This window comes from Dendrobates tinctorius, unplaced genomic scaffold (assembly GCF_039654945.1).
Source record: "Dendrobates tinctorius isolate UK_male_01 unplaced genomic scaffold, ASM3965494v1 ptg000197l, whole genome shotgun sequence".
In the NCBI taxonomy this organism is placed as follows: domain Eukaryota; kingdom Metazoa; phylum Chordata; class Amphibia; order Anura; family Dendrobatidae; genus Dendrobates; species Dendrobates tinctorius.
The window spans coordinates 3,315,480-3,339,616 of NW_027361864.1; the positions used below are offsets into that span (position 1 = coordinate 3,315,480).

Here is a 24,137-nt window from a genome sequence, read left to right on the forward strand (position 1 = left end):
TAGCAATAATAGAAGCACATGGTGTAATACATGACGAGTCAATGGTCAATGTAATGCAATAGACAAATACTTATATATTGTTTTGTCTGCAGTGGACCTTTTCTATGATACAATTTTGATCTTTCTTTGGTGTTCATAAGGAAATCCCTTTCCTTGGCCAGTTGACTAGTATGTAAAACCCTATGTAATGGGGCTAACTACAGGCCAATCAGATAACATTCCTCTTGGTTAGTGATGGTTTTGAGGCTCGTATGGAGCACATACACTAAAATATCTGATTGGTGATTACGGTAATAAACTCATGGGAGGACATTCATCATCATTATCATCATCATCGTGATTTTCTTTGCAAAGCACTCAACGATAATGTACAGAAAGTTTTCATGGAACCAACTGTTTGTATGGCTTTATTATGTGACATATTACACTGTGACCTTCATATCCTTGATGTCTGTGTAGATGCTTTACATTTGGGATCGGTGAAGGCGCGTCCACATCCCTCATCAAGGGCATGGCCAGAGCTGGAAGTGGAATATTTGAGTTCATCACCGGCAAAGACAGAATGCAGACCAAGGTGAGTGCTTGTAAGAGGTAGATGGGATCGTCCCTTTAACCCCTTAGCAACCACCAATACGCATTAAAACGACGGCCGCTAAAGTACTTATTCTCCTCATCACCAATTTAATATGGCGATCAGGAATAAGGCTGTAGCTCCCCCCAGAGTCGGAAAATCTCAGGTGTCTTGGCTACTGGGGGTAGCTGAGACCCCAGAGAACATGATCAGATTTTCCGGTGTTCGATCACGTGATCGCTGTTATTCAGTGAATAACAGCGATCACAAAATTATAAGTGTATCGGCTGTTCCAATGATTTCTCTCTCTGACATGCTATCCATGTCAGAGGAGAGAGAAATGATGCCCCCGAGACCCCTCGGTACCTCATCCATCCCCTGGTCTTTTCTGATTTATCCCCTGGCTTGGCGTCATCTTCCTGGAAAATAAAATGGCGGGCGCATGCGCAGTGTGCCCACCGAGATGTGCCTGCCTATACCCAGCAACAATAGGAAATTATTTCCTATTGGTTCCTTTTTATCACTGTGATAGACCCTATCACAGTGATCAAAATTAAAAAAAATAGTAAATCAAACCCCCCCCCTTTATCACCACCTTAGTTAGACAAAAATGATAAAAAAACACTTTATTTTTTTTTTTCCATTCATTGGGGTTAGGGTTTGGGGTTAGGGCTGTGTTATGGTTGTGTTAGGGTTGGGATTAGAATTGGTTTTTTTTCAAAAGTAAAAAAAAATGCCGATGCAGGAGATCGGGTATGCACGGAGTATCGCGGATCCCCACATGTTTTTTTGGGTGTCTAACAGCCATGAAACATGCAGAGTGGGGACTCGAGCATGTCCCTCGAGCACCAGCGATATTTGGTGTATACCCGAGCACCCGATGCAAACTGGAGTAGCGAGCACTTGTGTTCAACACTAATGACGACATATTCAATATGACGATCTAATGTTATCAAATTCTGTGTTAAAAATGCTCACTATACCTGTGGATAAAATCCTTGATGGGTGTGGTTTCCAAAATGGGGTCACTTGTAAGGGGTTTCCACTGTTTAGGCACATCAGGGGCTCTCCAAACGCAACATGGTGTCCTCTAATTAGTCCATCAAATTTTACATTAAAAAGTTCAAATGGCGCTCCTCCTGCTCTGCCGTGCACACCCAGTGGTTTTCCCCATATATGATCAGGAGAAATTGCACAACAAATTGTGGGGTCCATTTTTCCTGTTACCCTTGCAAAAGTAATATTTGGGTCTAAAGTACATTTTTTGTGAAAAAAGTAAAATATTAAATTTAATACGACTCTCATGAAGTACAATATGTCGCAAAAAAAACAGTCTTGGAATCCGTTGAAGCGTTTCAGAGTTATTACCAAAAAAAATAACACTGGTCAGAATGATAAAATTTGGCCTGGTCATGAAGGTGAAAACATGCTTGGGTGGTAAAGGGGTTAAAAGTATTCTTTTAATGTTAGTTGTATTTTTTTTTCACACTCTCTATTTAAAATAAAAAAATCAGAAACTTTATAATTTCCACACTGGCCCTTTTTTTAAACTCTAACTTTCTATTGGTTCTATGAAACAAGACATTATTATTATTATTTATTTATTATTATAGCGCCATTTATGCCATGGCGCTTTACATGTGAGGAGGGGTATACATAATAAGTACAAGTACAGTAATCTTAAACAATACAAGTCACGATTGGTACAGGAGGAGAGAGGACCCTGCCCGCGAGGGCTCACAATCTACAAGGGATGGGTGAAAATACAGTAGGTGATCGTGCAGTGGTTTGGTGGATCCGGTGGTTACTGCAGTTTGTACGCTAGTCGGAAGAGATGGGTCTTCAGGTTGTTTTTGAAAGTTTCCATGGTAAGCAAGAGTCTAATATGTTGTGGTAGAGAGTTCCAGAGTAGAGGGGATGTGCGGGAGAAATTTTGTATGCGATTGTGGGAAGAGGAGATAAGAGGGGAGTACAGAAGGAGATCTTGTGAGGATCGGAGGTTGCGTGCAGATAAGTACCAGGAGACGAGGTCACAGATGTATGGAGGACTCAGGTTGTGGATGGCTTTGTATGTCATGGTTAGGGTTTTGAACTGGAGTCTCTGGGCAATGGGGAGTCAGTGAAGGGATTGACAGAGGGGAGAGGCCGGGGAATAGCGGGAAGACAGGTGGATTAGTCGGGCAGCAAAGTTTAGAATAGATTGGAGGGGTGTGAGTGTTAGAGGGGAGGCCACAGAGCAGGAGGTTGCTGTAGTCAAGGTGTGAGATGATGAGGGCATGGACTAGGGTTTTTGCAGATTCTTGGTTGAGGAATGTACGGATCCGTGAAATAATTTTGAGTTGAAGTCGGCAGGAAGTGAAAAGGGCTTGGATATGTGGTTTGAAAGAGAGATCAGTGTCAAGGATAACCCCGAGGCAGCGAGCTTGTGGGACTGGGGAGAGTGGGCAGCTGTTTACTTTAATGGATAGGTCTGTTGGGGGGGGGGGTCGAGTGAGATGGGGGAAAGATGACAAGTTCTGTTTTGTCTTATTAAGTTTTAGAAATCTAGCGGAGAGGAAGGATGAAATAGCAGACATTGTGGGATTCTGGTTAGTAGGGAGGTGATATCTGGTCCAGAGATGTAGATCTGTGTGTCATCAGCATAGAGGTGATCCTGAAAGCCGTGGGATTCTATGAGCTGTCCAAGGCCGAAGGTGTAAATGGAGAAGAGCAGGGGCCCTAGGACTGAACCTTGCAGGACTCCGACAGATAGGGGGCGAGGTGAGGAGGTGGTGTGCGAGTGGGAGACGCTGAATGTCTGGTCTGTTAGGTATGACGAGATCCAAGATAGGGCCAAGTGTGTGATACTAAGAGATAAGAGGGTCTGTAATAGGGAATGGTCCACGGTGTCAAAGGCAGAGGACAGAGTAGTGTCACTTGGCCTTGGCGGCTAGTAGGTCATTGGTGACCTTAGGTCAGTTTCAGTTGAGTAATGCGGCCGGAAGTCAGATTGTAAGAGGTCGAAGAGGGGCAAGAAGAGAGGTGGGAGGACAGTTCAAGATGGACGTGTTGTTCCAGTAGTTTTAAGGCTGGGTCATGAGAGGGCTTTTTGAGGATAGATGTGATTGAGGCATATTTAAAGCTTGAGGGGAAAACATCAGTTGTTAGTGACAGGTTGAAGAGTGTGACCTCTTTTACTGTGGTTGGTAGATCCTGGGTTTTCAGCTGTTACCTGTCATGTCATCTTGCTTCTGATGATAATGAGCTTGCTGAAAACTCTTCTTGAAAGGACAATAAATAAGAGAAGCCTGAGAAAATTGCAAGATTTTATTCTTTAATAAAGATTGTAATATTAAAAAAAACTTCTAAAAAATGTTTAAAAAGTTCATCTAACGCCAAACTTTTTTTTTTACTATTAGGTTCTTCGGGCTCTGAAATGTTCCCTTCAACCCACCGTGAACAATGTCTCACTGACGTGGTCTCTTCCCTCTGGTGTGGAAGCCATTCTACTGTCTAAAGTCCACACCTCCATCTTTCAGGGTCAAAAGTCCATTGTCTATGCCCAAGTGAAAGGAAAGGTAGGTGATATCAAGTCTACGTCTCATAAAACCTTCTATTATCCAGCACCAGGATAAAATCACCATGTCTCCTATACTAATTATTGATAATCATCATCTTAGGAGCGCTACTTCTCATGACCTAAGAATCATTTTTATTGTAGGGGAAATATTAGTAAGTCAGCGTTTCTATGTCCATTTCATGATAAAGCAATGACCTTATATTGGTTGGGCCTACATAAAGTATTCAAACCCCTACAGCATGATCCTCGCTATGATCACCTTTCCATTTTCCTAGGTGGAGACTGAAGTGGAGGGTGAGGTTTGCCTGCAGTATAACTTTAAGGATGAAATTTTGAAGAACACCATTCGTTTCCCTCTTAATAGTGAAAAAGTTGAAAGGTAATTCTCAAGAAATCTACCGTAAGTAATGGGTGGAAAATTAATTGAAAGGATTTTCCACCACTTTGGGGGCGTAATAGAAAAACAAAAGCATTCACTTCTAAGATGTGTGCTGCTCTTGTGCACTACTCGTGGCTTCCTCCTCCAAACTGATCCTGTTCACATAAAATGAGAAGGTGATACCCGTTCAATATGTGAGTAATTTTTTTTTTTTGTAGTTTCATTTCCCTGGCCCATTGTAGTCATTAAGATTAGCTTGGTCACTAAGGGGTTAAGCATAAAATAAAATTGGAAAATATATTAAATTTCACACTAGCTGCTAAGCCCATAATGAACTTGCACTTCCACTTCTTTACAGATCTCTTTTCAACAGTCTCATTATCATTACATGCAGGACAATGACAGCTCTATATACAGTTGATCCACCATTCACACTAGGTGATGTCACAGATCACTGCCTCCCATTGACTTTGGCCAGATCAGATCTTTGGAAGTCAGTCAGTCCATTACTGCGTATTTCCATGTGCTTGCTCAAAGGAACTGGAAGTAGAAGCCTTGTATTGGCCTTAGCAGCAAGTATACAAATTTCTGATATGTTTTTTTAAATAGTGATATGCTATGTTCTAGGCTGTCCAATAGGTGTGGATGCTGGCAGTAGTTCTTAAGCAATGCCTATGTACCTTCACTCTTCTGCACACCTAACCCATTTCTGATATTTCAGTAATGTACATTACTCAGCAATGCACGCAGAAGAAACCATCTCTTCAAGTAAATTACATTGTTTCTGGAGTATTTGCATGGATTTCAGCCAACAAATTTATGTGAATGGAGCCGTGGCTGGGTCATGGTATTTTGGTGTTAGTAGACAGATGATGCAAATTGCGCTTCCTCCGCTAAAAGAAAAAACAGCACTTGTGACACTGCATAAAATTTTTCTTGGCATGTTATTCATTTAAGAATTTCTCAACCAATGCCATTTGACTCACAATGTATATACCTCCATTCATTACACTCTAGAATTAATATATATCACATACTGCATATAATAATAAGGATATTATATAATAAGGTACAATGCTGTATATAATATAATACCAGGATGAAAAGGGTGAAGTGGTCAAAAATGATAAGAAGTTTTAAATTCCTATTTTGCATCTGTGTTCTCTAAGAACGCAAACACGACATCAACTGATCTTCACGGTGCCATCGAAGGAATAAAAGAGTCCACACTATCCATAAACAGAAAGATGGTGAGGGAACACTTAGCTAATTTAAATGAATTTAAATCTACTGGTCCAGATGAATTACATCCTAGGGTACTGAGGTCTAAGGGGTAAGGTTTCTCCTTGTGGAGAGTGACATACCAGCTCTGGCTTGTCAAGGTAAGGAGGCTTATTCGCCGTGCAATGCTCCTCTGGGAAATTTAATATGCAAATTGCCTCTTCAGAGAGAAAGAGGACTTTTACTCTACAGCGCCACCTATTGGTAGTAGCGATCCTACAAGTCACAATCAACTCTTTAACGAGTCTTGTAATATGACTTAGAATTGCACGGCGAATAAGCCTCCTTACCTTGACAAGCCAGAGCTGGTATGTCACTCTCCACAAGGAGAAACCTTACCCCTTAGACCTCAGTCCAGAGCCTCTCACCTAGCCAAATCAGATCTCATACTTTGCACTGACGAGGGCCAATAGCCCGAAACACCGTGTCTGCAAATTGAGATTCTGATTTGGCTTTTATCCTAAGTCATATTACAAGACTCGTTAAAGGGTTGATTGTGACTTGTAGGATCGCTACTACCAATAGGTGGCGCTGTATAGTAAAAGCCATCCTAGGGTACTGAAAGAGTTAGCAGAGGAAATTGCAGAACCACTAGCCAGAATCTTTGAAAAATCTTGGAAAACAGGAGAAGTCTCAGAAGATTGAAGAAGGGCAAATGTTGTCCTTATCTTCAGAAAAGGAAAGAAGACGGAACCAGGAAATTATAGGCCAGTGAGCTTTACTTCTATACCAGGAAAGATCTTTGAACAAATTATTAAACAGGATCTATGTAAGTACTTGGATAAGAATACAGTAATTAACCAAAGCCAGCAAATAAGTTATGTCAGACTAATCTAATTTCCTTCTATGATGGAATCACTGACTGGGTGGATCAGGGAAATGCGGTACATATAGTATATCTCGACTTCAGCAAAGCATTTGATAAAGTGTCTCATACTATCCTTATTGTAAAAATGACCAAGTATGAATTTGACAAGGCTACGGTTAGGTGGATTCATAACTGGCTCAGTGATCATACTCAAAGAGTGGTAATAAATGGTTGCATATCCAATTGGAAAAGTGTTTCAAGCGGGGTTCCACAAGGCTCTGTCCTGACCCCAGTGTTGTTCAACATTTTTATAAATGATCTAGGTAAGGGAACCGAAGGTAAACTAATCAAATTTGAAGACGATGCAAAGCTAGGATGATAGCTAAAACTAGAGAAAACAGGGCAAGAAAAATGAAAATCACATCTATAGAATGGGAGGAATAGAACTAAGCAACAGCACTTGTGAAAAAGACTTGGGTATACTAATAGATCACAGACTGCACCATGAGTCAACAATGTGATGCAGCAGCAAAAAAAAGGCAAACATAGTTCTAGGATGTATAAATAGAAGCATAGAGTCTAGATCATGTGAAGTAATTATCCCCCTTCTACTCATCCTTGGTCAGGCCTCATCTGGAATACTGTGTCCATTTCTGGGCACCACATTTTAAAAAAGACATTTAAAAACTGGAGCAAATTGAGAGAAGAGCAACAAGGATGGTGAGCGAAGTGCAAACTATATATCCTACGAGGAACGGTTAAAGGATCTGGGAATGTATAGCTTGCAAAAAAGAAGGCTAAGAGGAGACTTAATAGCTGTCTACAAATATCTGAAGGGATGTCACAGTGTAGAGGGATCACCCTTATTCTCATTTGCACATGGAAACACGAGAAGCAATGGAATGAAACTGAAAGGGAGAAGATACAGATTAGATATTAAAAAAAAAATTTTGACAGTGAGGGTTATCAATGAGTTGAACAGGCTGCCACGAGAGGTGGTGAGTTCTAATTCAATGGAAGTATTCAAACAGAGGCTGGACAGACATCTGTATGAGATGGTTTAGTGAATCCTGCATTTGAGCAGGGGGTTGGACACAATGACCCTTGAGGTCCCTTCCAACTCTAAAATTATATGAGTCTAAGGGATTTTAAGGTGCATCGGGGAAAGCAGGGGGGAAGAATTACAGCTGGGCGGCCAATTCAGGATTTGCATAGACCGCTCATATAAGACTGAACTGAGTGAAGCTACACCACTGAGTATAAAGCCTACAGTGGAAAGGGTATGCTGAGTGTTGTTGGTTATGAGTTGTTATCAACCATCATCTTTCTGCTAATCATACAATGATTGGAGCCAGAATAAACATGTACAATAGGTACCTTAAAGATGACATCTACTCTGAAATCAAACTTTTTTTTCTTCTTCACCTGCTTTTGACCTTCTTAATGAACCCTACCAACCTCTACTTGCCTCTGCAGAGGTTACATTGCTGAAGTCCTTGGTTCATTGACTCTGCAGCAGATCTATGCACCGCATAACTGAAAATGACACGTTTATATATAGATATATGTCCCCTCATACATGTAATACAAATTATATCATGCTAGGCCACATAATATAGAGGTGCTGTGTCAAGGTGAAAATATATTTTCTTATATAACTTTTATATTTTTATACTGTGAAACAATAAGTTTTTCCTAATTGCTTGCTAATGCAAATGTAACTGTATTAAAGATGGCTGCCAGTGTTCACTTTCACTTAAATTCAGTGTCTAAAGAGTTAAGTTAAGTTTCATTTCTCCTAAAAAAGATAACTCAGGAATGTGAAGAAGGAGTAACCATCGGGAGACGTTTTGACGAATCAGAGAGAGACTGGACACTAGATGTATACTGCATAAACCCCGCCTAATGCACGCCTTCCCCTAACACTCAATATAGTATTGTGTATTTGTAAATAAAAGCCAGTTGTTGTACTGCTCCTGACAGGTGTGGATGCAGGACATTAGCTAAGACTGAATCAGCTGCGTGTCTGAGTCATTCTTAATCGGTACCAGATGTTTTGCGCTCGCACAATGATTTGGAATGACTGGTGAATGAGGATTCATTGTCGTTTACGACCCCGACACTGTATTCATGTACTGATGATGATTCTGGTACTGTAGTCATGTTCTAATGGTTATTCAGGTGATGTATTTGTGTAATGATGTTTGTTTTGGTGATGTATTAATGTACTGATGGTGATTCAGGTACTGTACTTTTGTACTGATTACAATCCTGGTGCTGTTTACATATGCTGATAATGCATCTGATGCTATATTCATGTACTCATTACAGTTCTGGTGATTTATTCATGCACTGATTACAGTTATAGTGATTTAATTATATTCAGAGTCTATAGATAGGTGGCTTTTACTTGTTATGAACATTATAATGATCAGTGTATATTATCAGCCATCTATTTCAGAGATCTGATACAAGCTTAAAGTGTTTCTGGCAGATAGTAAAACACATATTACAGGCTAAGGAGAGATTCACATGTGCGCTTGAGACTCAGTAAGGAAACTTTGCTGAAAGCTGTATTTGTCCAAAACGCAACGCCGTCAGATGAATCCCTTTAATTATAATGGCGCCTGTTTGGTTTTTGTTAGAGACTTCGTCAAAATCTGAACTCCTTAATTGAAATCAAATGGTCCTCATTATAGTTAAGCTCGATCAGTTTCCTTGGGCTTGACATTTAATGTATAGGACGTCAGTGATGAATGGTATTGTTTAAAGTGAATGTGAACAGTCTGAAAGCAATCAGTAATTCCTATATCTAACTGAAATCGCATCCTCTGTTAAGCCATTCCCACAAAGAGCCCTCTTTTTTTTTACTTTGGCTGTTATTTTTTAGTGAAGTGGTCATCAGAGTTTGTTACCTGCTTTGTGTACTCATTTGAGGGGTGCAATAGGGGCCCAACTCGCTGGCCCAACCTATCCTGGATACCCGATGTTTAGATTAGAAACCAGTGTCCAGCATCGCTGATCGCTGGTCTCTCGCTGCCACACGCAGCGATGCGCACTGGCCAGCGGGAGACCAGCAATCAAAAAATGGCCCAGGCCGATGCTGCACGATCAGCGATAACCGGCAGGGGGGCCGGTCGCTGATCCCCGTCACACACAGCGATCTCGCTGGCGAGATCTCTGTGGCGTCATGAAATCAACGATCTCGCTTGCGAGATCGCTGTGTGTGACGGGTCCTTAAGATGGAAGCCATGGAGATTTTGAGCAGGCCCCTAGCCACCATGAGAACCCACTGGATCCCCAATGTTAAATACTTAAACAGCAGCGATCTGAGCTAGCCCCATTTGTTGCCTTTACAGCCAGAAGTCAGCTGTATTACACAGCAGGCATTTCCCAGAAATGGTGCGAGCCCACTCCATATAGTGGGACCAACAGTATATTAGGAAGGGGTTTAGATTAGTGCTCTGAAGAGACTATAATGGTCAGATTTAGTACAACTAAGCTTATTTTTTAGCTCATTGGTACCTTTGAATACCTTTTGTACTGTTTTCTTGCCAGGCATTTGCCAAAATTGTAATGTGAGCAGCCATTTTTGAATATAACCTAACATGTATTTTTCCTGTACATGCTAACCACAGATCTACCCATCACATAACTCCCTTTTTTTCTCAGACCCACCATCCATAGACTGGCAGCCAAGTCTCTGATCTCTGAGCTGGAATGTGGAAAAGATTCGAGATCTGAGGAGGGGAAGAAGAGAATCCTGGAGATGAGTCTACAGTCTGGAGTTATCTCCTCCCTCACTGCCTTTGTCGCTGTCAACAAGGACACCAAGACCCCACTGGAAGGTCCTCCAGTCCGAAGAGACATCCCGGCTCCAAGTACTTAATGCTTTAGAATCTATTTGCACCACATTGTAGTATAGCACACATACGGTACAACTGGACATATCAACATCTGGACATATCAATGCTCATATAATATAATTATGTAACAGCCTGCAGTTCGATCTCGAGCCATGGCGACTTGACTTGATGGATGAACAATCCTTAGGAAGATCGATCGTGTGCAAGCCCTGATAGGTCCAGCAGGGTCTTCTCCGCTGTTACCTTGATTGTACCATGCCTTTGGGTTGCTGGTCTTCCTTTTTGCCTTGTTCTTTCTATTCTTCTGACAATTATGGCCTTCTCCAGTGATGGCTCTCTTCGTATGATGTGTCCAAAGTAGGCAAGTCTTAGCGTGGTTAAACCTTGCTTCGAGTGACATGTTGGCTTGATTTGTTCCAAAATTGATTTGTTTGTTCTTCTTGCCATCCATGGAATTGATAACTTCCTTCTCCAGCACCACATTTCAAATGCGTCGATCCTTGTTCTGTCTTGTTTTTTGATTGTTCAGGTTTCACATCCACATGTTACTACATAAAAGACCAGACTATCTACAAGTCATGTCTTCATCGCCAGTGAAATTTTAAGACCTTGTCCAGTGACTTCATTGTTGATTTTCCCACAGCTATTCTCCTATTGACTTCCGGTGTCGTCGTTGCATCTTGAGTTAAAATTGATTCGAGTAGGATGACGTCCTCTACAACTTCCAGTTCGTCAACGTCCATCTCAAATGTGTCCCAGTCGTACCTGGCAGTAGTCAATATCTTTGTCTTCTTTGCATTGAGTAGCATTCCCATGCTCGAGCTTTCCATTTTGGCATTCCGTAAAAAGACCTTCATTCCATCTATGCTTGTTGCTGTATCGTCTGAGTATTTAAGATTGATGATGATTCTTGCAACAAGTTTGATTCCTTCTTTTTCGGCAAGTTCAACCTTCCCCAAAATAGCTTCTGCATATAAATTGAAGAGAAATGGTGATTAGATGCAGCCTTGTCTGATGCCTCGTTCTACTTTGAACCATGCTGTATCGCCATGTTCCATTCAGAACGTTGCTTCTTGGTAGATATAAAGGCTACTTAGGAGGCTGGTCAAATGGTTCGGCACACCCATATCCTTCATGGTATTCCAAAGTTTCTGCTGATCAACACAGTCAAAGGCTTTGCTGTAGTCGATGAAGCAAAAATAGATCTTGTTATATCCATTAGCCTTTTCCATTATCCATCTAATGTTAGCAATTATTGTTCCTCTGCCTTTTCTGAATCCTGCTTGTTCATCTGGCAGCTCTTTGTCAAAGTAAAGCTGTAATTGTCTATGTAAGAGTTTTAATAGTTGTCATATAATACAGCCGGACATATCAGTGCACCTATTATACAACCGGACATATCAGTGCTCATATAATACAACCGGACATATCAGTGCACATATAATACAACCGGACATATCAGTACACATATAATACAACCGGACATATCAGTGCACATATAATACAACCGGACATATCAGTGCACATATAATACAAACCGGACATGTCAGTGCACATATAATACAACCGGACATGTCAGTGCACATATAATACAACCGGACATGTCAGTGCACATATAATACAACCGGACATGTCAGTGCACATATAATACAACCGGACATGTCAGTGCACATATAACACAACCGGACATATCTGTGCACATATAATACAACCGGACATGTCAGGGCACAAATAATACAACCGGACATATCAGTGCTCATATAATACAACCGGACATATCAGTGCACATATAATACAACCGGACATATCAGTGCTCATATAATACAATCGGACATATAAATGCTTATATAATACAATGGGACATATCTGTGCACATAAAATACACTGTGTTGGGGAAAATTACTGGAAAGCAGCAACACAGTATCTGTGTGTCTCTTTCTGCAGCTGTAATCTGATCTCTCAGTGAGTAGACAGTCTGCATTGTCTCAAGCAAGATGGATTTTAGTTGTATTTCACAGTGAATGATGATTTCAGGGGAGGAAATGGCTCATGAGTGATTCAAGGAGTACATTTCTCTGATAACATATATTATGAAGTTTCTTATATTCGCCTGTACTATTGATGTAATTTGAAAATTAATATTTAATTTACCCTGTTTTCCATCTTTTCCCGCAGGTTTCATGTTCCATTCAGGTTTTCAACCACAAGCTATGGCCTGTGCCAGTATGCCCCGGCCAATGATGATGGCAGGTTAGTCATTTCTTAAAATCTGTTCATGAAAGTTACTTCTCTGCGTGCGAGAACGTCCTGTACAGATGACATATCTATCATGTACTATTAGCATCACACCATGGCTCCCGGCAGAGGGATAGGATATTGAGTTTCCAGCCTGCCCCATCAGTAAATCACTATACAGAAGCGGCAGCTCTCTTCCTCTTACTAACATGCTGGATAATGCCGGTAACAGTGTTGTGAGCGACACCAAAGTTGTTGTGATGCCCAATCCATACAACTACTCCACCGTGGGGGGAAGATATACTATTGTGAGTGTGCCTGCACTGTCAAGTGAGAGGGCTTAAAAAGCACAAATGTGCGCCAGAATAAAGTGAGTCAGCGAGCAAACAATCAGGGAGTATGCACAGGACGGCACTTATCCTATCCGCCAATATAAATAAATCAAAAATCACCGGACAGATGAGCAAAATGGTGATTTGACGCTGGCAGGAATTCATTGTTTTCTGCAGCACATTGCCCCATGTAAATGGGACATGTGCTGCCGATAACATGCACTGTCGATAACATGCACTGTGTATGGGGAGGGAACGTTTGGATTGTTCTCTCCCCAATAATGTTCATCGGCCTGAGCAGGTCGGACAGTAAATTAGCAGAGAACGATTTTAATACAGTCAGTCGGCTCTCGTTAGTGGCCTAAAATCGGCTCTTGTGAATCGGACATAAACATGCACAAATACATGATCCGGCCTGAGCCACCGTGATCAACTTGGCACGTTTTCTGACTGTCTATGTAACATGATGAGTATTTGCAGCTGATTTTTCGGCACCAAAAACAGACATCATTTGAATGGGTGAAAAGCGCTGCACAGATGCGGAAACATGACAAAATAAGCAACATGTACATGAGATAGTTAGATGTATCTATAGATATTTCCATATATATTCCCATAGATACATCTATAGATATTTCCATAGATATATCTATAGATATTTCCTATAGATTTCCATAGATATATCTATAGATATTTCCTATAGATTACCATAGATATATCTATAGATATTTCCATAGATATGTCCATAGATATGTTTATAGATATTTCTATAGACATATCTATAGCTACTTCCATAGATATATCTAAAGATATATAGCCATATATATTGAAAAAAAACCGGAAAAAAAATGACGTGACGTCCCCCTATACTTTGTAGCCAGAAAGGCTACACAGACAGCCGGCACACAGACGGCCCGGCACACAGACCCCTGCCCGCAGACAGCCGGCACACAGACCCCTGCCCGCAGACAGCCGGCACACAGACCCCTGCCCGCAGACAGCCGACACACAGACCCCTGCCCGCAGACAGCCCCCTGCCGGCACACAGACGGCCCGGCACACAGACCCCTGCCCGCAGACAGCCGGCACACAGACGGCCCGGCACGCAGACAGCCGGCACACAGACGGCCCGGCACGCAGACCCCGGCACACAGACCCCTGCCCGCAGACAGCCAGCACACAGACCCCTGCCCGCAGACAGCCGGCACACAGACCCCTGCCCGCAGACAGCCGGCACACAGACCCCTGCCCGCAGACAGCCGGCACACAGACGGCCCGGCACACAGACCCCTGCCCGCAGACAGCCGGCACACAGACCCCTGCCCGCAGACAGCCGGCACACAGACGGCCCGGCACACAGACCCCTGCCCGCAGACAGCCGGCACACAGACGGCCCGGCACACAGACAGCCGGCACACAGACCACTGCCCGCAGACGGCCCGGCACACAGACCCCTGCCCGCAGACAGCCGGCACACAGACCCCTGCCCGCAAACAGCCCCTCACACAGACCCCTGCCCGCAGACAGCCCCGCACACAGACCCCTGCCCGCAGACAGCCGGCACACAGACGGCCCGGCACACAGACCCCTGCCCGCAGACAGCCGGCACACAGACGGCCCGGCACACAGACCCCTGCCCGCAGACAGCCGGCACACAGACGGCCCGGCACACAGACAGCCGGCACACAGACCACTGCCCGCAGACGGCCCGGCACACAGACCCCTGCCCGCAGACAGCCGGCACACAGACCCCTGCCCGCAAACAGCCCCTCACACAGACCCCTGCCCGCAGACAGCCCCTCACACAGACCCCTGCCCGCAGACAGCCCCTCACACAGACCCCTGCCCGCAGACAGCCCCTCACACAGACCCCTGCCCGCAGACAGCCCCTCACACAGACCCCTGCCCGCAGACAGCCCCTCACACAGACCCCTGCCCGCAGACAGCCCCGCACACAGACCCCTAACCGCAGACAGCCGGCACACAGCCCCCCCAGCCACCCGCAGACAGCCCCCACGGCCGCCCGCAGACAGCCGGTACACAGACCCCTGCCCGCAGATAGCCGGCACACAGCCCCCTCGGCACACAGACTTCCGCCCGCAGACAGCCGGCATACAGACCCCCCCAGCCGCCCACAGACAGCCGGCACACACATCGCTCACCCGCAGACAGCCAGCACATAGCTCCCCTGGCACACACGCACAGCCCCGTCACTCTTGATGGGAGGAGACAGATGCTGAGTCTGCAGAGCGATGGCGCTGTGACGTGCGGTGCAGCTCCGCCCACAGAGGCTGGGGCACGCCTGCTATTGACGTCACATCAAATTCCAGAGTCAGGAAATTGACGTGACGTCGGCAGATGTTAGCGGCGGCTGCAGCCTGGAGGTCACGTGACCCGGACTCAGCCGCCTGCATAGCGCCGCTAGCAGGCAGAATTTGCAGCGCAAAGTAATGACAATATTCATTAGGGGCCCCGGGGGGATACAATGTGGGGTTAATAAAAGTAGTGGACAACCCTGCTTATTATATTTTTATGTTTAATGTAACACCGGCCATATTGGGGGGGGCGCAGATTTCCTTCCTGTATTATTTCTATGGACACCAGTAGGAGTCCAGTGAGGCTGTGTGGACACGTTGCGGATTTAGATGCGTTTCCGCAGCGTTTTTGGACGCGCAAAATTGCATCAAACCCGCAGTGTAGTGCACAGCCAATGTTATTCAATGTGAATTTAAGAATTGCTGTGCACACGCTGGGGGAAAATCAGCGCAGATTTGCAGCATTTTCTTTTCTGCAGCATGTCAATACTTTTTGCGGATCTACAGCGGTTCTGCACCCATTGACTTCCATCGAGTCAGGCACAACCACAGCAAAACCGCAGATGTAAAAAAGATCTGCGGATTTGCTGTGGATATGGGTGCGAAAAACGCTGCAGATCTGGAGGAGAGAAGTTTGTGGGTGGAGACTATGTGCGTGTATGTGTGTTCTGGTCTGCGTGTATGTGTGTGCGGGTCTGTGTGTGTGTCTGCTTGTGTCCCTCTGTGTGTGCTGGTGTGTGCATGTCTGTGTAGGCAGCCATTGTCTGATGGGACTACTGCTCCCATCCGGCTATGAATGCTCACAGTGACAGCATTGCCGATGATGGGACAGTAGTAGTCCCATCAGACAATGCATGTGTTCAGTAGTAAAAAAACATACAGAACATACAGTACATACATAGAACATACATTACAGACAGTACATAAAACAGATAAGGCCAGTTTCACATTCGCGCTTTTGAGCGCAGCGACGGCCTGCGCACGGCCGCCGCTAAGCCCCGCCCCCTGCCCCGCCTCCACCAGTATCTCCGTCTCCGGGCGCATGACGTTGCATGCGTCATGCGTCCCCTATCTTCATCACAGAGGGCGCAGGCCGTGCGCAGTCTGCGCACAGTCTGCGTTTGGCGGCGCATGCGTCCTTTTGACGGTGCGCCGAGCAGCGCCAAACGCAACCTGTTGCATTTTGGTTGTGCTCGGCGCACCGTCAAAAGGACGCATGCGCCGCCAAACGCAGACTGTGCGCAGACTGCGCACGGCCTGCGCCCTCTGTGATGAAGATAGGGGACGCATGACGCATGCAACGTCATGTGCCCGGAGGCGGAGATACTGGTGGAGGCGGGGCAGGGGGCGGGGCTTAGCGGTGGCCGTGCGCAGGCCGTCGCTGCGCTCAAAAGCGCGAATGTGAAACCGGCCTAACAGAGTACATACTCACCAATCACCTAGTCCCCGAAGCCCTCGATCTCCTGTAGTAAAAATAATAAACCAACCTATACTTACCTTTCCACCGTAGTCCAGTTAATTATGAGTGTCCCACGACGATCTTCCATGTAGAACACTGACATTGGGTGATGTCAATGCTCTACAGGGCCTCCTGCGATGAACTGACAACGGGGATAATCCTCCGCGATGTATCCCTCCGCCGTTGCCGGGAGAGAGGTCACCTAAGTTCATTCTCTCACCGGCAACGCTGTGTGAAAAAATTACCATGCAGCATTGCCTTAAAGTGAGAGCCTGAACTCAGGTAACCTTTTCAGTGATGCACTGCAGGAGCCATTGTCTCCTGTCAGTGCATCGTGGGAGGCCCTGTAGAGCAGTACCATCGCCCGATGTCACTGTTCTACAGGTGAGATCGTCATGGGACACTCATTATTAATTGGACTACGTCGGAACAGGAAGTATATTGTTGGTTTATTATTTTTTGCAGGTGACCGAGGTGTCAGGGAATTAGGCGTGGTTGTAATTACGGTGAAATTAAGAATATTAAAATGCTTTTTTCTGGCTGCGTGTGTCTTTATTTAACTTTCATTACTATAGGACTAGTAATGGATGGGTGTCTTATTGATGCCTCTCTATTACTAACCGTGCTTGATGTCACCTTACAATACAAAGGTGACATTAACCCCTTATTACCCCATATGCCACCGCTACACGGCAGTGGGAAGATAGAGGCTAAGCGCCGGAAATGGCACATCTTTACAGATGTGCCATTTCTGGGGCGGCTGTGGGCTGGTGTTTGTAGCCGGGGGGGGGCCAATGTCCATGGCCCCTTCCTAGGCTATGAATATCAGCCTGCAGCTGTCTGCATAGCCTTTTCTGGCTATTAATTTTAGGAGTCCCCTTTATTTTAATAGCCAGTAAAGGCTATAAATACAGACCAACCAAGGTAAAACAGTAAAAGGGATGCTAATTTGACCAGCAGCCATATCAAGTCATATAAAGGTTCCCTATAGGACACTCCAAGCTAGAGCCTGAAAACCAATGAAATCACAAAGGAGTTTATAGTCCATAATGTATAAAAATATATAAATTTATTTAACATATATGCCAAAATATCTTATCTATTTTGGCATATATGTTAAATAAATTTATATATTTTTATACATTATGGACTATATACTCCTTTGTGATTTCATTGGTTTCCAGTAAAGTCTATGCAGACAGCTGCGGGCTGATATTAATAGCTTCGGAAGATCCATGGGTATTCACCCCTTCCTAGGCTATAAACATCGGCCCCCAGTTGCTGGCTTTCCCTCTGGACTGGAAAATTGTGCGGGAGCCCACGCATTTTTTTTTGCCTTTTATTAAATTAAACAGATATTGCATTTTAAGCCGGGATCACACTTGCGAGATCCTCACATGAGTCTCGCACCTCAATACCCGGCACTGTCGCCGTCACTCTGGACCGGAGTGTGTGGCTGCATGTATTTCTATGCAGCTGAACGCTCCGGTCCGAGTGCCAGCGGCAGTGCCGAGTATTGAGGTGCGAGACTCATGCAAGTTTCTCGCAAGTGTGACTCCTGCCGAACGCAGATTTTTTTCTATCTATAGATATATCTATCTATCGATATATCTATCCATCTATAGATATGATAGCTAGATAGATAGATATATCTATAGATAGATGGATAGATATATAGATCGATAAATAGATATATCTGTCCATCTATCTATAGATATGTCTGTTATCTATCTATCATCTACCTATCTTTTTATCTGTGTGTGTAAACATTATTCTTCAATGGAGTATGTAAAATAAGATGTTGGACAAAGAAATGACATCACAACTCTTTTTTTTTTTTGTTAAATAATAGATCTTTATTTAGCTTACAAAAACGCATACAAATCCACATGAAAATCCGCATCAAAAACGCTCGGATTTTTACCTGTGTTTTCTGCCAAGAGATGCAGAATCTGTGCAGAAAATTCCACAGGCAAATCCGCAACGTGTGCACATACCCTGATTCTTTTCTTATCCAGCCAAGTCGTTATAGTTTTCATTTGCACATTACATATATTAAAATACTTCCCCGTCACCGTCCTGTTCCAGTCTCGGATCCGTCCTGATCCTCTTCTGAATCGCGTGTTCAGCCAGAGTCTTCTGTATGGACCGGACTTTCTCAATGTAAACCTATCATCGCTTGCATTGAGAAAGTGATTTCTGGTCCACACAGAAGTCGCTGTGTGAGTTGATTAGCCAGAACTGCAGTCACGTGGTGCAGAAGTGGAACGGAACAGCGCTGAGGAACAGTAGAAGTTTCTTCAAAAACTGTGTGCAAATTGCACATTTTTTTCTAGAAGAATCGATGATGTTTTGAAGGCTAAGGGCAGTCACACCAAATTTTAATTGGATTTTTGCATAAAACTCTTGCAAAGAACTGTAAAATTAGGAAAATTAAATCATTTCCTCATTAATTTAATGATAAAAGCTTTGGACCTTTAAGAATGGAAGACTGAAGTTGCTTAAAGGGAATCTGTCACCCCCAAACTATATGTTCATGTTGCTCTTTCAAAGACCTGTCCAGTAATACCTTTACATGTCCAGTTTGCTCCTCCGTTACTGAGAAATTAGCTTTTTAATCACTATGCCAATGAGGCTTAATCCCGGGAGCTTTTTTCATTTTTCGCTCCTCTCCTTCTCAGAGCCATAACTTTTTTATTTTTCCGCCAATATGTGAGGGCTATTTTTTGCAGGATGAGTTGTACTTTTGAACGACACTATTGGTTGCAACATATCTTGTCGTGTACTGGAAAACGAGAAAAAAATTACAAGTACGGTGAAATTGCAAAAAAGAGCAATCCCACACTTGTTTTTTGTTTGGCTTTTTTGCTAGATTCACTAAATGCTAAAACTGACCTGCCATTATGATTCTCGAGGTCATTACGAGTTCATAGACACCAAACATGTCTAGGTTCTTTTTTATCTAAGTGGTGAAAAAGAATTCCAAACTTTTCTAAAAAAAAAAAAAAATTGCGCCATTTTACAAGACCCGTAGCGTCTCCATTTTCCGTGATCTCGGGTTGGGTGAGGGCTTATTTTTTGCATGCCGAGTTGACATTTTTAGTGATACCACTTTTGTGCAGATACGATCTTTTGATCGCCCGTTATTGCATTTTAATACAATGTCACGGTGACCAAAAAAACGTAATTCTGGCCTCACTACGCCGTTCAGCGATCGGGTTAATCCTTTTTTTATTGATAGATCGGAATCTGAACGCGGCGATACCGAATATGTTTATGTTTGATTTTATTTTTATTGTTTTATTTTGAATGGGGCAAAAGGGGGGTGATTTGAACTTTTATATTTTTTTATATTTTTAAACACATTTTCTTTTTACTTTTGGCATGCTTCAATAGTGTCCACGGGAGACTAGGAGCTGCCACAATTCGATCAGGCGATGATCAGATCGCTTCTATGTAGTAGAATTGCTGACTTGCTATGAGCGCCGACCACTTGGTGGCGCACACACAGCAATCTGACACTGACAACCATATAGGTCTCCAGGAGACCCCTGGTTGTCATGCCGACACACCGATGACCCGCAATCACGTGACGCGGGTCACCGGTGTGCGTATTTACGGTGCGATTGCCGGAAGCGCTTGTTAAATGCTGCTGTCAGAATTTGACAGCGGCATTTAACTGGTTAATAGCCGCGGGTGGAACGGGATTCCACCCGCAGTTATTGCGGGCACATGTCAGCAGTTCAAAACAGCTGACATGTCCCAGCAAACATATGGGCTCACCGCCAGAGCCCACATCAGAGGGAGGAAGTACGACATTGGCGTAAATATACACCCGATGTCGGAAAGGGTTTAATGGCTGTGGTAGATCTGAAGCCTCTGTCAGTCCAGCTCTATTTTGTCACAATGCAAGGCTGTGCTAAACTTTTGTGACATTTGGTGGGCCTGTGTAGTTTTATGCCTAGCACCGACAAAGTGGCAGCACCTGCTTGTCATATTCATGATAAGCGGCAGCGTTCCTTATGCCACAAGTCTTGGGTTTGTTCAGAGATGCACACCACTTTTCAGAAAAATGTGAATTACATCGGTCTTAATGAATTTGGCTTTTAGTGTTCCTTAAAATAAAAAAAGTATTTATTTATGTAAAAATTCAATAACATGGAATTTTAACTTTCAGAATTCTTAATCTTTTATTTATCTTAACAGCTTCTATGAATTCAAATGTCAGAAGAGCCCACATGTCTTCTGGTGTGTACGTTTTATTTACTTGTTCTTTTTTTGCATTATTATAGAGAATACACCTTTTCTTATTTTTACAAAGATCCTCTGAAATGAACTTTTGTCTTAACTCTTCCTTTTTTCTACTTAACAGGTCCCAAGATGAGGGCTAAAAAATCAGTCACTCCGGATGTTTCCATAGCTGCATATGGTGCGTTTTCTCTCTTTTTTGCATTATTGTACAGATTAGTTAGGAGGATGTAGAAAAGTGAAACCCAATTTATCGTCCAACATCATTATGACCCATCACACTTATCACCAGAGATATCCACAAGTGTCGCCATCATAACCCACCACCATCCACATCCAACATCATCATCAGCCAAAGTCATCATCACCGATAACAACCCCGGCCAAAACTACCATGACCACCCACCATCTTCATCCAGCACCACCATCAGCCTCACACAACATAAGCTTCATAGCTTGAAAATCGTCTTTAATAAAGAGGTGGTCCTACAAAACATATTGACTCTTTTAGGCAAAACTGAACAAATGTACTGTACAGTTAGATTAATTTCCTCCAAAAAATCGATGTGTGCCTAGATAGTGCTGTTATATTTTGTTATGGTGCCTCCATAATGAAAAGGCCGATTTTGATCTTCAGGATGCAACCCTATTTTTTTAGATTTGACGTAGAATCATAGAATCATAGAATCGTAGAGTTGGAAGGGACCTCCTGGGCCATCTGGTCCAACCCCCTGCTCAAAGCAGGATTCGCTAAATCATCCCAGTTAGATGTCTGTCCAGCCTCTGTTTGAAGACTTCCATTGAAGGAGAACTCACCACTTCTCGTGGCAGCCTGTTCCACTCATTGATCACTCTAACTGTCAAAAAGTTTTTTCTAATATCTAATCTGTGTCTCCTCCCATTCAGCTTCATCCCATTGCTTCTAGTCTTTCCTTGTGCAAATGAGAATAAAGTTGATTCTTCTACAATGTGACAGCCCTTTAGATATTTGTAGACAGCTATTAAGTCTCCTCTCAGTCTTCTCTTTTGCAAACTAAACATTCCCAAATCCTGCAACCTTTCCTCATAAGACAGGGTTTGCAGACCGGTCACCATTCTGGTCGCTCTTTTCTGAACTTGCTCCAGTTTGTTGATGTCTTTTTTAAAATGTGGTGCCCAAAATTGGACACAATATTCCAGATGAGGTCTGACCAAAGAGGAGTAGAGGGAAATAATTACTTCACGTGATCTAGACTGTATGCTTCTGTTAATACATCCTAGAATTGCATTTGCCTTTTTTGCTGCTGCATCACACTGTTGACTCATATTCAGTCTGTGATCTATTAGTATACCCAAGTCTTTTTCACATGTGCTGTCACTTAGCCCTATTCCTCCCATTCTATATATGCTTTTTTCATTTTTATTGCCCAGATGTAGTACTTTGCATTTCTCCCTGTTAAAAACCATTCTGTTAGTTGCTGCCCACTTCTCCAGTTTATTTAAATCTTTTTGAATCCTCTCTCTCTCTTCTCTAGTATTAGCTATCCCTCCTAGCTTTGTGTCATCAGCAAATTTAATCAGTTTACCCTCAATTCCTTCATCTAAATCGTTGATAAAGATGTTGAACAATACAGGGCCCAGGACAGAGCCCTGTGGTACCCCACTTGAGACATTCTTCCAACTGGATGTGCAGCCATTTACGACCACTCTTTGGGTCCGATCACTAAGCCAGTTATGAATCCACCTAACAGTTGCCTTGTCCATTCCATACTTAGTCATTTTTTCAATAAGGATTGTATGAGAGACTTTGTCAAATGCTTTGCTGAAGTCAAGATATACTATATCTACAGCATTTCCTTGATCCACCCAATCAGTAATACCATCATAGAAGGAAATTAAATTAGTCTGACATGACTTATTAGTTACAAACCCATGCTGACTCTGTTTAATCACTTCATTCTTATCCAGGTATTGACATACATGTTGTTTAATAATTTGTTCAAAGATCTTTCCTGGTATAGAAGTCAGACTCACCGGCCTATAGTTGCCTGGGTCCACCTTCTTCCCCTTTTTGAAGATAGGAACAACATTTGCTCTTCTCCAGTCTTCTGGCACTTCTCCTGTTCTCCAAGAATTTTCAAAGATTATGGAGAGGGGTTCAAAAATTTCTTCTGCTATCTCCTTCAGTACTCTGGGGTGTAATTCATCTGGACCTGGAGACTTGAATACATTTAGGTTAGCTAAGTGTTTCCTCACTATCTTTCTGTTTATAGATATCCTGGATTCTTCTATTCCCTTAATAGGACAGTGAATAACAGTTGATGTTACATTTCCTTTCTGAGAGAAAACAGATGCAAAATAGGAATTTAAAAGTTCAGCCTTCTCAACATCCTGTCTTACCATTTCATCATTTTCATCCTGTAAAAATCCTATAGCATCTTTGACTTTTCTTTTACTTTTGACATATCCCCAAAATCCTTTATTATTGCTTTTGACATCTCTTGCAAGCCTCAATTCATTTTCAGCTTTAGATAATCTGATTTGTGCCTTGCAGGTTCTGCAGACAGCATTATATTCTTCTTTAGATATGCCTCCTTCTTTCCATTTTATAAACATTTTTTGCTTCCTTTTTAGCATGTGCTTAAGTTCTGTGTTCATCCATCCTGGTTTCCTTAAATGCTTCCTATTCTTCCCTCTTTTCGGAATTGTTAACAACTGTGCTTTGAGAATTTCATTTTTCAAGATTTCCCATCCTTCCTGGACATTTTTGTCTTTAAGGATATCCAGCCGTGTCACTTTACGTTTTAATAACCTTGGTTCGATTCTACTCATCCAAGTGATTCTGAGAATTTTTTTGTGACACATTGTACTTTACATGAACAGATACAGGCAGCATGAATGAGACACAGGCTGCTTTATCGCAGCTAAGTACATATTTCTCTAAAATGCTGTGGAGTGCACCTTCGATTTCCCTTACACCAATGCATCTTATCCTCTAAGCATTCCTCTCTTAATTAACCCAAGATCACTTCCACGCCATCATTACTAAAGGCTACAACAGCGGTGGTGTCATCCACACCTTCATCACTAAGGACTATGCTGCTC

At 43.2% G+C, this 24,137-nt stretch overlaps 1 protein-coding gene across 2 annotated transcripts in view; it reads left to right on the top strand.

Moving 5' to 3' along the window:
* VWA5A (von Willebrand factor A domain containing 5A) overlaps positions 1–24,137 on the top strand; it is a 163,308-nt gene that overhangs the window by 114,867 nt on the left and 24,304 nt on the right. For both annotated transcript variants that reach the window (XM_073553120.1, XM_073553121.1), the window contains 7 exons: positions 460–574; positions 3,970–4,128; positions 4,406–4,509; positions 10,271–10,479; positions 12,640–12,714; positions 21,012–21,053; positions 21,178–21,234. In XM_073553120.1, the coding sequence (XP_073409221.1) occupies positions 460–574; positions 3,970–4,128; positions 4,406–4,509; positions 10,271–10,479; positions 12,640–12,714; positions 21,012–21,053; positions 21,178–21,234 (761 nt within the window). The remainder of the gene's footprint in view (positions 1–459; positions 575–3,969; positions 4,129–4,405; positions 4,510–10,270; positions 10,480–12,639; positions 12,715–21,011; positions 21,054–21,177; positions 21,235–24,137) is intronic.